The 13,450-nt window shown below is 55.5% G+C and overlaps 1 protein-coding gene across 1 annotated transcript; it reads left to right on the top strand.

The window, feature by feature from the left end:
* Positions 1–217: 217 nt before the first annotated feature.
* On the top strand, positions 218–12,839 carry LOC116875413 (angiotensin-converting enzyme-like protein Ace3). The gene is given in 16 exon segments (XM_032870880.1): positions 218–374; positions 473–609; positions 1,008–1,166; positions 1,437–1,524; positions 1,733–1,876; positions 2,634–2,825; positions 2,940–3,001; positions 3,003–3,038; positions 3,149–3,321; positions 3,631–3,854; positions 3,978–4,122; positions 5,590–5,688; positions 6,145–6,267; positions 9,849–10,033; positions 10,560–10,969; positions 12,525–12,839. Coding segments are annotated over 15 exon segments (2,319 nt in total). The 3' UTR covers positions 10,955–10,969; positions 12,525–12,839.
* The last annotated feature ends 611 nt before the right edge of the window (positions 12,840–13,450 follow it).

Raw genomic sequence — 13,450 nt, 5'->3', positions numbered from 1 at the left:
GAAAAGTGACCAAGTGGACCAAAATAAGCTTTAGCCTAAAAATCAAGAGCCCTGGTTCTCTTCTTGGCTCTGCCACTCACTAGCTGTGTGAACCAGGTCACGTGGCTTGACCTCAGTCTCCTCACCTGTAAAATGGGAACAGTTGGACCAGAAGGTGGGTGGAGGTTTTCCAGTTCTGACATTCCATGGCTAACCCTTCAGCTCCTGATGTCACAATATGGAGCTGGACTGCGATTGGCCCACAGCCTCACCCAGCTCTGCTGTTCTCTTGGCCATGGGCACAAGATGGACTTGCCATGGACCTTCCCTATTTGTGCTCTTCTGTTATGGGCAGCTCTTGCCTTGGCTCAGGACAGAGGATGATCAGAGCTTAGGTGGGGCTGGGACCTGAAGGAACCGGGGACCAGACAAGGGGACCAGTCAGGGGCAGGCCCCTCCCAGGACATCATGATGCCCACCTCCTTCTCCGCAGACAAGTTCTACAATGAGACCGTGGCAAAGGCGTTCCTGCAGTTTTATGAACATACCGCCCAGGTTGTGTGGAACCAGTTCATGGAGGCCACGTGGAACTATGTTACCAACATCACCAAGAAAAATCGGGAGGAGATGGTGTGGTACCACCTCAACTCCAGCCCCTTCTCCCCTTGCTCTTCTCAGGGATCTGGGGGGATTGGGGGAATCATACCTTCTGCCCCCTGTCCAGAGCTAGAGGAAGGAGGGAATCCCCAAAGTACATGTCAAAGCGGGCTGCAAGCTCTGGGCCTCTTGCTGGCCCGAGAAGCTCCCTGGGCCAGAATCTCTGGTTTCTTTCCCCTTATAAATATCACCTCCTTGCTTTTAAGGACCCAGGCTCCTCCCCTTCTCCCTCTTAGCAAATTTCCAGGGATTGTGACCCCTTAAAGTAGGCTTTGGGAAGAGGTTGGGAGGACTGTGACCCTGGAGTTCAATGTGGGGCCCTTCCTCCCTCCCCCAACTTCCCATGGTAAATATGGTGACCCTCATTCCAGCTGCACAAGGACTCAGAGAGGTCCCGGCACATGCTGTACTTTGGCACCCGGGCCCGCCTGTTTAAGACCTCCAGGTTCCAGGACCCGGCTGTGAAGCGCATGCTGAGTAAGCTGCAGACCATAGACAAGGCGGCCCTGCCCCAGGACGAGCTCCGGGAGGTGATGGACGGAGCCCCCAGGTCTCCAGGCACATGCTCCCCACCCCAGGGGTGGGTGGGCTGGCCGGGAGGGAAGCCAGACTGCCTGGGCAGGAGGGGGAGGGGGATGGGCAGGGCTAGAGCTTCCTGGGTGGTGGAGGGTGGGAGGAAAGAAACTGAGGCTGGCGGGAAGATGCCTCAGACAGGCCTGCCCCTCCCAGCTGGTGGGGCTAGTGCTGGGGGTGGGCCCACGGGTGCAGGCCTGCTCTAGGTGACACCTGCCCCACCCCAGTACAACCAGCTTCTGGCCTACATGGAGACGACATACAGCATGGCCCAGGTGTGCCTGAATGAGGGACCCTGCCTGCCCCTGGAGCCTGGTGAGCCCCCAAGCCTCATCCCAGTCTAACCCCAGAGTCTCCAGCATGGTCCCCTTCCACAAGCCTAGCCCCCACCCTCCATGCCCCAGCTGCACTCACTTGTTGGAGGGTGTGGTGGGGGGAGGGGTGGTCTGCCTGAGGCAGGAGAGGGCAGGAGGCAGGCAGGAGTGGGCAGGTCCCACCTTGGCTCCTTTTTCCCCTGGCATAGACCTCCAAGAAGTCATGGCCACCTCCCGGGACCAGAAGGAGCTGCTGTGGGCCTGGCAGGGCTGGCGGGATGCTGTGGGTCGTCAGCTCCGCATGACCTTTGACCGCTACGTGCAGCTCAGCAACAAGGCTGCAAAGCTCAACGGTGAGGCCCCCATCCCCCCACCCGGGCCAGCCCAGTCTGCGCAGATGGCACAGGGCACAGGCCTCGGTGGGAAGGGCAAAGCAGATTCTGCAGGGGATAAGGGCAATAGTGGGACCTGGAGATGGGGACCCTGAGCCCTGCAGCTGGGGGAAGCAAAGGGGTTTCATTTACCACCATTGGTCTACAAGATGTTGCTTGAGCACCTACTGTGTGCCAGGCCCTGGAGAGATTCTACAGATTTGTGGGTGAAAAGACAGACGATGCCCATCCTAGGCAGGGCCTACGATCGGGGGACAGACAAGATTCGCGCAAATGCACATCTCTGGACAAGTGCCCAGAGAGAAGGGGAAGGGAAGGCCTCAGGACACTTCCCCAAGGCCTGAAAGAAGGCAAGCAAGAAGTGGAAGAGCCTCTCAGGCCCCACAATGGGAGGATCTGAGAGGAACCAGGTGGTCTTAGGGCTTGGACAGGTGGGGTTCGAGGTGGGCGTGAGGACCAGGGCCTCACTGGGTCCTATCCAACCAGGCACGGTAGGAGCACGGAGTGTGTACTTTGCCAAGCGCTTTTCCACCCCTGATCTCATCCAGTCTGAACTTGACCTTGGGAAGCACATTTCCCATTTGGCAGAGGAAGAGCCTGAGGAACAGGGAGGTCAAACGGCTTCCCCAGAAAGTGCCCGGGGTCTCCTGCCTGCCAGGCCGGCGCTGCAGGAAGGGTGGGTGGTGAGTGCATCTGAGCTCCCCGTCTCCTGTCCTAGGTTACAAAGACATGGGGGCCTTGTGGCGGTCCAAGTATGAGTCCGACACGCTGGAGCAGGACCTGGAGCAGCTCTACGAGGAGCTGCAGCCGCTGTACTTGAACCTGCACGCCTATGTGCGCCGGGCCCTGCACCGCTACTACGGGCCCGAGCTTATCGACCCGAGGGGGCCCATCCCCGCTCACCTGCTGGGTAAAGCCCTTGCTGGTAGCAGAGTGGGGTGGGCAGAGCGGGCCTCCAGGCTGGCCCCCAGCAAAGGGAGGGGCATTCCCCGGACTCCTCTGAGCCCCTGCACGCCCCTTCCAGGGAACATGTGGGCTCAGTCCTGGGTCAACATCTTAGACCTGGTCCTACCCTTCCCGAAGAAGCCCCCCCGAGGATATCACAAAGAACATGAAAAGCCAGGTTAGTACTGGGCCTCCCTCTGCCCCTGCTGGTGCTGCCCCACCCTCCCCATCCCCCGTATCCCCCCCTGCTCCCCGGGCAGGGCCCCACGCAGCCCCTCTTCCCCACAGCACTGGAAGCCCTCCAAAATGTTCGAAGAGGCGGATAAGTTCTTCACCTCCCTGGGGCTGCTTTCCACCCCTCCCAGCTTCTGGAAAAAATCCATGATGGAAAGGCCAGCTGACGGACGGGAGGTGGAGTGCCACGCCTCCGCCTGGGACTTTTACAACGGCAAGGACTTCAGGTCTCACCCTGCGCCAGCACCACCCTCCCACCCCTCTCTCACCCTTCTTCCCCTCCACCGGCTCCTCCTTCGTCCACTGGTCTGAGGAGGTACGTCAGGAGGTGTGTGAGCAGGGCTGGAGCCCGGAGGCAGAGGAGGATGTGAGCTGGTAACGTGGGTGAGGGGTACCCAGAGTGAGAAGCGACAGTGCCCAAGGCCCTGATGGTCTCCAGCCTGACCGCCCCAGTCCCTCTGTGGAGTCTGAATCCAGAGATCTCCCCTTGTCCCAGGACCTCCCCGTGCTCCTTGACCCCTGCCCTTTAACCCTAGGATAAAGAAGTGCACCGAGGTGACCATAGAAGACCTGCTCTCCATCTTCCACCAGATGGGCCATATCCAGTACTTCCTGCAGTACAAGAACCTCTCTATGATCTTCCGCGCAGGCGCCAACCCAGCCTTTGAAGAGGCCGTGGGGTCCATGATCACCCTCTCGGCCTCCTCCCACAAGCACCTGCTCAACAGAGGCCTGCTCAGCCACCAGCACCAGGACTCAGGTGATGGGGACCAAGAGAACCGTAGCAGGGCCGCCGAGCCTGAGGCTGCCCCCTGGGCTCTCTGGGAAAAGCTGAAGGGAAGGTGAGCCAGGAGCCACCTCCTGACTGCACCCTCTTCCCCAGAGGAGGAGGTCAATTTCCTGATGGGCATTGCTCTAGAGAAGATCGCTTTAATCCCTTTCGCCTACCTGATGGACCTGTTTCGCTGGAAGGTCTTTGATGGCACCATCCGCAAGGACGTCTACAACCAGGAGTGGTGGAACCTCAGGTGGGGAGAGGATGGCCGCCCTGGGCTCTCTGCCCCCTCTGCCCCTGGTGGGCCGGGCTTCCGGGTCAGCCTCATGGACACTGCCCATGCCGTGTCCTCTCTATGATCTTCCGCGCAGGCCCCAACCCAGCCACTGCACACGCACACACACACACCTGCCTCTGGTTTAGCATCCTTAGACATGTCCGAGGTCAGAACTGGCTGCTGAAAGAGCCCGCTAGCAGTCAGGCAGCACCCCGCTTGAGCAAGGGGCATCCACGGTACGTCTCCTCACCAACCACTGGCTGTTTGATGGGATAATGAATGGCCAGGGCACCCCATCTCCACCAGGCCTCAGTATGACCTGCTCAAGTCTGCCAGGCACAGCGTGGTTTGGGGTGACCATGAAGGGGCTGCCAGCTCTGCAGGAGGCCCTTCTGTTTCTTTGATCCTGTGCAACGTCCCAGGGTCATTTGCAGGAGCAGAATGTGTGAGCAGCCCATGGTCCCACGGCACCCCAGGGTGGCAAAGCTGGGTGCTCCTCTCTTTGTCCACTCTCCCTCCTAGCCCTCCCCCTCGCCCCCCGCCGAATTCAGGCCCCAGGCTCACTAGTGAGGTTGGCAGAGTCTTGACCTTGTACTCCTCCAAGGGCAAACCCCACTAGCCATCTGGGCTTACCCACAGGGGCCCTTTCCCTTCCTGGGTCAGCTGCACCTACCACCACCAACGGGGGAATCCAGGGGCACAGGGAGAGAGGTGGCAAGTTCCTGGGCCTGAACAAGGAAGGCTCTGTCAACCGGGAGAGATACCATCCCACTGTCTGTCGACCGCAGAGCATGCCTCAGAGGCAACCAGTGAGCCAATAAACAATGAGAACTTTGCATAGACTTTGTCTCATCCCAGGGATGGATCATTTTACCCCCATCTTCGACAACATTTTGCAACAAGGCTCAGTGACAGTAACTTTCCCACAGTCACACAGCCCAGAGGGTTAATGGGATCTGCCAGTGACTACTTCTGTGACCTCCCACCAGTTCCTTGACTTCTACACTTTGGTCTCCTCATCTGTAAACTGGGAATGATAACAGCTCTATGCCACAGAGATGCTGTTCCGTTTTCTTCATGGCTGTTCTTGCCAGATGAGACGACCTTGTTGATTGGTCTCTAATCGTCTTCATCATCAGGATTATAAGCAAGACCTTGCGAAGCCCATTCCCTCCCAAGTCCCCAGAACCATGATAGTGTCGAGTGAGTCTGTGTGAAGAGCTTAGCACGGTTCCTCCTCAGAGGAAGTCAGTGTTAACCACTATTACCATTTGACGCTGATTCCCAATCCCCTGTGTTTTCAACTCATTTATTTAATCGATAAAAATGCATGAAATGTCCTGCGTCAGCCAAGTCCACTTTTGGTAGCTGTGCAAATACTTCTAAAGGAAGAGGTTCTGAGAACCCAGCTGGGTGGTACCGGCCCCCTGTTCTCCCTGGCAGGTTGAAATACCAGGGCCTGTGCCCCCCCATCCCTCGGACAGAGGATGACTTTGATCCTGGTGCCAAGTTCCACATCTCTGCCAGCATGCCCTACATACGGTAACGGTCTGGGCCTGCCAGCAGAGGCAGCTCCGGTAGTTGGGGGTTGGGGCCGGGCTTGGGAACTGGGCTGAGGATTCCCAGGAAGGCCCTGGATCCCAATGTCCCCCCCCCCACATACCCATCTATCTGTTGGGTTGCACAGCCCACCCTGGGATAATTTGGGCTTTTAGGTCGGATCCTGCACGGAGGGCAGAGCTGTTGGGAAGGTTCTAAACCATTTCTACTGTCCCCAAGAGGAGGGCAGGGAAGAAGGAGGCAAGGGCTGGTTCAGAAGGCTAAGGAGGAGAGCCCCTGGCTGAGGTGGGACCTTGCCGAAGGAGCCTCTACCCAGAAAGACTGGCCCTGGCAGAGCCCTCGGGCCCCTGCCCATCAGAGCGGCCAGCCTCCAAATGGCTCTGGGCTTCCCACCCCTGCCACAAGCTCCCCAGCCTGCCCTCCCGTTCCTCTACCCAGGTACTTCCTCAGCCTCGTGCTCCAGTTCCAGTTCCATGAAGCGCTGTGCAAGGCCTCGGGTCACGTGGGTCCCCTGCACCGCTGTGACATCTCTAACTCCAAGATGGCTGGGAAGCTCCTGGAGTGAGTGCTCTCTTCCCTCATTTGTTCTCAGCTCCCCCTGCCCCTGCCTGGACACTTAGCCCCTGGCCCCCTGTCCTCACCAGGCCACCCTGGGTACCCCGACCAGGCCTCATGGACCTTGGAGTGTAGGGGAAGTTCTTCCTTGTGTCAGACTGCAGTCTCTCCGACAATAATCAAAGCCCATCTCCTTGTGTGTAGCCCCTCATACTCAGATGCACTCTCTGGCCTCTGCTGCTCACACACTCACATACACACACACACACACACACACACACTCATATTCACAGTCATTCTCACAGTCATTCTCATACCCACACACTCGCACCTTCTCACACACAAGCTTGCACACACTCACTACTACACACTCCCTCGCTCACCTATGCTCATGGTTCCCCACACGCACATGCGCGCGCGCGCACACACACACACACACACACACACGCGCGCGCGCCAATAAATCAAACTGTCCCCGATGGGAAATCACACTGGAGTCTGTCCTCGGCATCCAGACTTCCATCTGACCCCCTTCATCCTTTCCTACCCTTGGCAGCATTGAGGCACCCTTGGGTGCACACGGCTCTTCCCACCTCTTCCTGGAGGTGCCCGGATGCAGCTCCCAGGTTGACACCGGTTGCTTCCACACCAGCCTTTGGGATGCGCTGGTCAGCGCGTGGTCCACTTTGACTCCTTACCCACAATCTTTTCTTCCTGCAATTGGGATCCAGCCATCCTTTCTATTCCTGCCTCTGCAGAGGTGGTTTTAGCCCTGAAGCAAACCTGAAGGGTGGTGGGGGGCCGAACCGATGGCGGGGAGCATTTGCTAGTAGAGGCTGGGCTCTTTGAGGAGCGCTCCTATGAGGTCTCACGTGAGCGGGTCGGAACCTGCAGAGTGGATATGATTAGCCACATTTCATAAATAATGAAACAAAGCTAAGAGAGAAAATACGCTTGCCCATCACTCATCTAGCAAGTGGCAAAATCAGGCTTTGAGTCCCGAACTGACTCCAGAACGCATTCTCATTCACACGGTTGCTTCCACCAATCAAGGGGTCCAGGTCTGGTGAGGTTAGACTTCGGTCCGCTGGCTCCAAGGTCAGTGCTCCCACCACCCGAGATGCAGAGCCCACCCACTGACATGGTCTTCTCCCCACCAATTTTCAACCCTTTTCAGGGGGTCCATTTCCCTGATTGGTCAAGGTCATCTTGAGTTTTATTCCTGTCTCCCAGAGGATAAACATAGCCACATAATTTAGTATCCTTCAGAAATTTAATGAGCATATTTTGATTCCACCATGGGGTTTGTCAGGAACCACTAGGACGGTTGGAGCTGCGGGACTGTTCCCCTGGCTTTGCTCCCAGGAAGGGCTGCACCTTGCAGGCCGAGTGTCAACCTAGTCTGTTTGCTTTTCCTTCTTTCCACACTACAGGGGTTTATGATAGCCGATGGCCCATGTTGGAGCTTTTCTGAACGTGTGGAACATAAGGGGCCTCTCTGCTCTCTGCATTCATGTCTCTGGCCTCCCATCATTTATTCATTCAGCAAACATTTACTTGTGCACATGCCAATCAGCCTGCCCTGTGTCCAGCAGGGGGCAATGGGCCACAGGATAATGACCACACTACAAGAAAGGAGCTGGTGCGGTAGGAAAGGGCTTTGGTGAACATGCAGAGAGGGTGAGGAGGTCCCGCCAGGGGACAAGGAAGGGATCTCAGTCCCCAAAAGCAGAAGTGCAAGAAATAGCGACATCTGTTTTCTATACATCAACTCATGTTTAACTCTGAGCCTTCACCACGTGATGGGTGGGACATCTGACCTCAGTCATTCCCACCACACCCTCTCCTACCACCACCCTCAGGGCACATGAGGCTCCCAGCATCTGACATGGCACCAAAGCACCTGCCAGTCAACACTGGTCATTGCTTTCGCATCCTCACACGTGGCTATCCAGACCCCTGGATGCCAGGGAAGACCCCAAGTTCCAGGTTTAGGACTTTGAATGCTGTCTTCTGGGCAGAGGTCAGAGGAGAGGGCTCTGGGAAAGGAGGATGTCCTGAGCTTTGGAGAAATGACACAGAGCAGAGTGGAATATAGGTTGGGTGTGGGGGGTGAGTGCTTGCAGAGGAGAAGGGGGAGGGCAAGATTCTTGGCTGCTTTTTTAATATATCTTAGAATTTGACTCATCTTCCTATATGTGATTGCTCTGGGTTGGTTCTGCTGGGAATGGAGAGTTGAAGTGGATTTGATCCAAGTTCCCAAAGCCCTTGGCTCATCTGGCCGCCGTGGTAGGCCTGACCTTGTCCATGGGACACCTTGTAGCCACCTTGGAGTTGAGGGTTCCAGTTACGACCTTTGCAAGTCTCAGGTGCCGGCCACTCTGGCTGTGAGCCGAGCTTGGGTCAAACCTCTTGTTCTACTGTTTCTAAGTGGGCAGACTTTCAGTGGTCAAAACTTTTCTCTCATCAGGTCCTTCCTTTTTCCCAGGACCCGCATCTGATAAAATCCTCTCACCTAAATTTAGTTGTGGGGTTTCGTTTTGTTTTTCTTTTAATCTTGATGACTTTTTCCCTGCATTTCTCTCAGATCTTAACTACATTTTCCCCTGGTAGTTTCTGTCAAGGATCCACTAACATTTAGTTTCCCTCTCATTCTTTCTCTGCTGTTTATGAAGCAATGCATACAAGTGTGTGCATGCTACCACCATGATGTGGCTTAGTCTGCACCACGGTGAAAGGTGGGTATTAATGGGACCCATTTTCCTGACGGAGAAACTGAGGCTAAGAGGAGCTGAGTTGATTGCCTGAGGTTATACGGCCCATTAGTAGCACTGCTGAGTCTTGAACGTGGGTCCCGTTAGTCTAGACTCCACAGTCCTGACTTGTGGGCTTCTAGAGCCCCTCTCTCTCCTGGTCAGAACGTGAACACAAATTAAGAAGGATCAACCTATGCCCCCCACTGCCTCTGCAGGGGGCCCTAGTGGGAACAGCCCAGAACCCTGGCTTCTGCAAAACACTGTGCCCCCACCAAGCCTCAGGCTGGTCCCCCTGCCACCAAACACCGGGTGTGCTGGGTGACCTCTGACATTAAGGCAGCGCCTCAGGCAATGCATAGAGCACATCCCACGCTGGCCATCTCCCTAATCCTCCCAAACACTCCCTACAACCGGAAAGGCCCCTCCCCCACTGACATAGAGCACCTCATGGGAAACAGTGTCTCAAGACTTTATGCCTCTCTGAGTCCAGGAGAATAATATTCATCACATAATAATAAGAAGCCCCTAACGTTTATCGCCTGCCTACTATGATTGAATCATTGGGCCAACCCTAGGAGGTAGTACTGTTATCTCCATTTTGTGAATATGGACTCTGAGACTCAGAGAGGTTAAGTCACTGGCCCGAAGCCCCACAGAGTTCAAAGGCAGGTCAGTCTTATTTCAGAGCTTGTGATTCTATCCCTGGCGCTGAGCACTGTGGGAAGAGCCTGGCTAGCAAAGCCGTGAGGCCAGGGTGGGGGCACACGAAAGGGTCCCAGCAGCACCAGCTAATGCTCCCACACAGTCTCACAGCTGTATCCGATCTTCCAGAGACACCCTAAAGCTAGGCTCCAGCAAGCCCTGGCCAGAAGTTCTGCAGAAGATAACCGGCCAGCCCGAAGTGTCCGTAAGAGCCCTCATGACCTACTTCAAGCCCCTGCTAAACTGGCTGGTCACCGAGAATGTGCGCCATGGGGAGATCCTGGGCTGGCCAGACTTCAGCTGTACCTTTGAAGGTTTGATCATGACCTTAGTGCTAGCTCTGGTACAGCCCCAAGCCCTACCCCAGACTGCCCTGGGCCAGGCCCCACCCCAACCCAGCTTTAACCCCTATCCTATCTACGACCTGGCTTGAACAAGTAACAACCCTGTTGCTACATGGCCCAGTCTGCACCTGATGCAGCCTTGGCCAAGACCGCAGCCCACAGCCCAGCCACTGGCTCAGTTGCTTTCTTGCACACTATTCAGCTAGAAGGCCCGGTTGAGCATAGGATGGGCTTCTTTCCTCCTGACCCTTGCACAGAGCCACCACTGGGCACCATAGGGATGTAGCCCTATCTATGCCCATTTCCTCCTCCTCTCCCTTCTATTCCTCTTTCTCACCCTCCTTCCAGGGCAGTGCCCTCACGTGTGGCTTGGAAGGTAGGTGCCTGAGGCTGAGGGAGGAGGCCAGTGGCAGTCAGGTACTCTGATTTCCTTGGGGCACCCCAGGGCTCTTTCCCTCCTTCTGCCAGCTCTACAAGACTCCCATGTCTTCCACAGAAAAAGACACAGACAAGGTGACGTTTCTGAGTCTGGAGCTGGACCCTGACCAGGCCAAATTTGGGCAGTGGGTGTTGCTGGCCCTCAGCTTGGTCATGTTCCTGCTGGCCCTACTGCTGGCCTGCAGGTTGTACTTCCGGGAAAAAAGGTCACTGTCCCAGGACACCAACACCCCGGACACTGGTTCACGGGACTCCGGTGCCCCCGAGAAACAGCCCAAGGCCTACTTCCTGGGCGTAGCCATGGCGCCCCGCCTAGCTGCCAGAAGACAGTGGATCCTGCTGGGCATCTGCCTGGTCCTGACGCTGTGCTCAATCTGCCTGATCATTCGGATTTTCACACAGCACTACAGGAAGCCTCCGTGGATGAGAGCTGAATGGTGGAGCTGGGACTAGACATCAGTACGACTGGTGAGGCTGGAGGGCAAGAGGAGGGCAGCCAAGGCAGAGAGGGCTGAGGGGCTGGGGAGGAGACCGCTTGCATGCATAGTGTCCAGCTGCAGTTGGGTGCAGCTGTGGCTGATCTGGGTACATGGGGGTTCGTAACTGTGTGTCTGGAACTCATGTATGTGCGCAGGCTACTGATTTGTGTGATTTCATTATGCTCTGGCTTCCAGACCAACCTCCATCCGCTAGGGAGGCCTCAGGAACCATGGTTTTAGCGACCCAGTGACTATGTCATTCCAATCCCATTCCTCACCCCAATTCATGCCCCAAACTGTTCTTCCCACAGCCTGTGAGGCTGGGCCAGGACATACCCAAGGAAGGTCCTCTCTGGCTAGAAACAGGACACTGCTTCAATCCTCTTATAAAACATAGTCAAGTAGAACCAGACATTCTGTACAAATCACTAGGGCCCGTTCATGAGCACTGTGCTCCGTGGGCTACCTCGCACATTTTTCTGCTGATCCCCTGGCCTACCCTGTGTTGGGCTGCATAATCCAGCCCCAAAAGCTGTTTGCCAGCTGCGTGAGATGCAACATGGCCCTCCCTAGCCCAGTCCCGGCTCCCAAATGGAGACAGTGGGGAGCTGGGCACCAAGCCAGGCTTGATTAATGATTGACTTCTTTAATATTTAAACAAAGCTCATCTCCAGCCACTCCGCTCCAGAGATGGCCTTGTTCAACACACACACACCTGCTGCCTGGCCTGTTGCCCTGGGGACGGAGCACAGGGCAAACAGCACCTTTCCAGGCTCAGTGGGGGAGGGGAAAACGGGATGAAAAGAGCTGTAGGAGGGCATTTGGGAAATGAGTAGTCTGGGACAAGCTTGAAAAGAGAGAGAGAGAGAGAGCTTCTGCTCCTTCCTCTTCTAGCCCTTTCTTTCCGGCCTGGGTCTGCCCACCACGGGGATGCCACATCCAATACATGTAGGCTCACTGAGTTGGGAATGAGGCCCCAAGGGTGAAAATCAGTGCCTGTCAGAGATTAGGGGAGTCTTGAGGCAAGTAGCCTCATAACCAGTAACAGAGACAGGCAGTAGGGCTACGGTTGAGTTGGTGGGAGCGTAGTGAAAAGATGGGACTGGCTCTCTCTAGGTTAAGGATCTGAATCCAGATGTCAAGGGTTCAGGGAACAAGAGGGACTGGGCTGAGATCTCCATGGATCCTACCTCTGCCCCAGGTTTCAAGTAGTCTTCCTGAGTTCTAGCTAAACCCAAGAAATCCCTGCTCTGCCTGCAGGCTCCACAGCACTCTTATTTGATGTTTCTGTCACTGCTTTTACTTTGCTGTGCTGTAATGTCCTTATTTGTCCCCATTACTAGCTGGTAGCTCTGTAAGGACAGGACACCCATTAGGAGTGTGCCCCTGCATAATATCTTTAGCCAGCAAAGGCCATAGAACATGGTGGAGACTTGGAAAATGTTTGAAAGTGAATGAATGAGTATCCCACTGCCCAAGTCCCCCCTCAGAGCTCAGCATCCTGCTCTGAGTCCATGAAAAACAGCCCCACTTTTCCTCCACAGCCAGCCTGCACCCCCAAATAAGGGGCAGCCAGGACAACTCTGCCCCCCTAGGAGGCCACACTTGCAGCCTTCCCATTCCCCAGCCACAGTGGCCAGCCAGGCCCCCATCCGGCATTGTGGCTCTGTGTGGCAAAGGCACACCCAGCCCAGGACTCCAAGCCTCTCATCTGGACTCCAGCAGAAACCTCACTGAGCCTCCTTGTCCATCCTCTCTCCCCCACCCACCATTGTAAAATTTCTTTCACTGGAATATTTCCTTCGTGTCTAACTGCCTAAGAACTTGCTTGTCCATCAATTAAATCTAGATGTTCAAAATGGCATCCGAGGGTCTTTATCAATTCCCCTTTTGTCCAAACTTCACCTCTCCCATGCCCCAGCTGAGCCCCTTGGCACTGCTTCCACCATTGGCCTTTGCCTAAGGTGCATGCCCCATTTGAATGCTTGCCTTCCAAGGCCTGACTCAAAACTGTTCATTGGACCCTCTGCAAAGCTCCAAGACCAGCCACTGATGTGCTCAGTGAACAGTGATCTTCTCTCCCTCCTCTCCAAGAAGCCTCTTTCAATAAACCTCACCCCATCCCCATCTGCTCTGCTAGTGTATTATTTTCAGTCAGTACTCAGACACTTTTATCAGTGGTCACTTGCTAAAGGGTGGCTTTAAATCTGACCCCCCCCAACCCAAGCAGCACCTGTAGGTTAAGAGCTCTCAGGCCTCTGAAGAAGATACTTTATTGTGTATTTCTTGTACACCTCCATATGTACTCCTACCCATGTTCCTACGGCCAGGGCCGTGTTGAGCTTGCCACTTAGGAGCTCTGCATGTTGCACTGGGATTCAGCTGGAGGGCAAGCTCGGCAAGGGCGGATTAAGGGTTGTTTTTTGTTTGTTTGTTTGTTTGTTTGTTTAAGATTTCATTTATTTATTTG

Source organism: Lontra canadensis, unplaced genomic scaffold, assembly GCF_010015895.1.
Source record: "Lontra canadensis isolate GAN:19392208 unplaced genomic scaffold, GSC_riverotter_1.0 scaffold41, whole genome shotgun sequence".
Classification (NCBI taxonomy): Eukaryota; Metazoa; Chordata; class Mammalia; order Carnivora; family Mustelidae; genus Lontra; species Lontra canadensis.
This window is presented reverse-complemented; position numbering and strand designations above follow the sequence as displayed.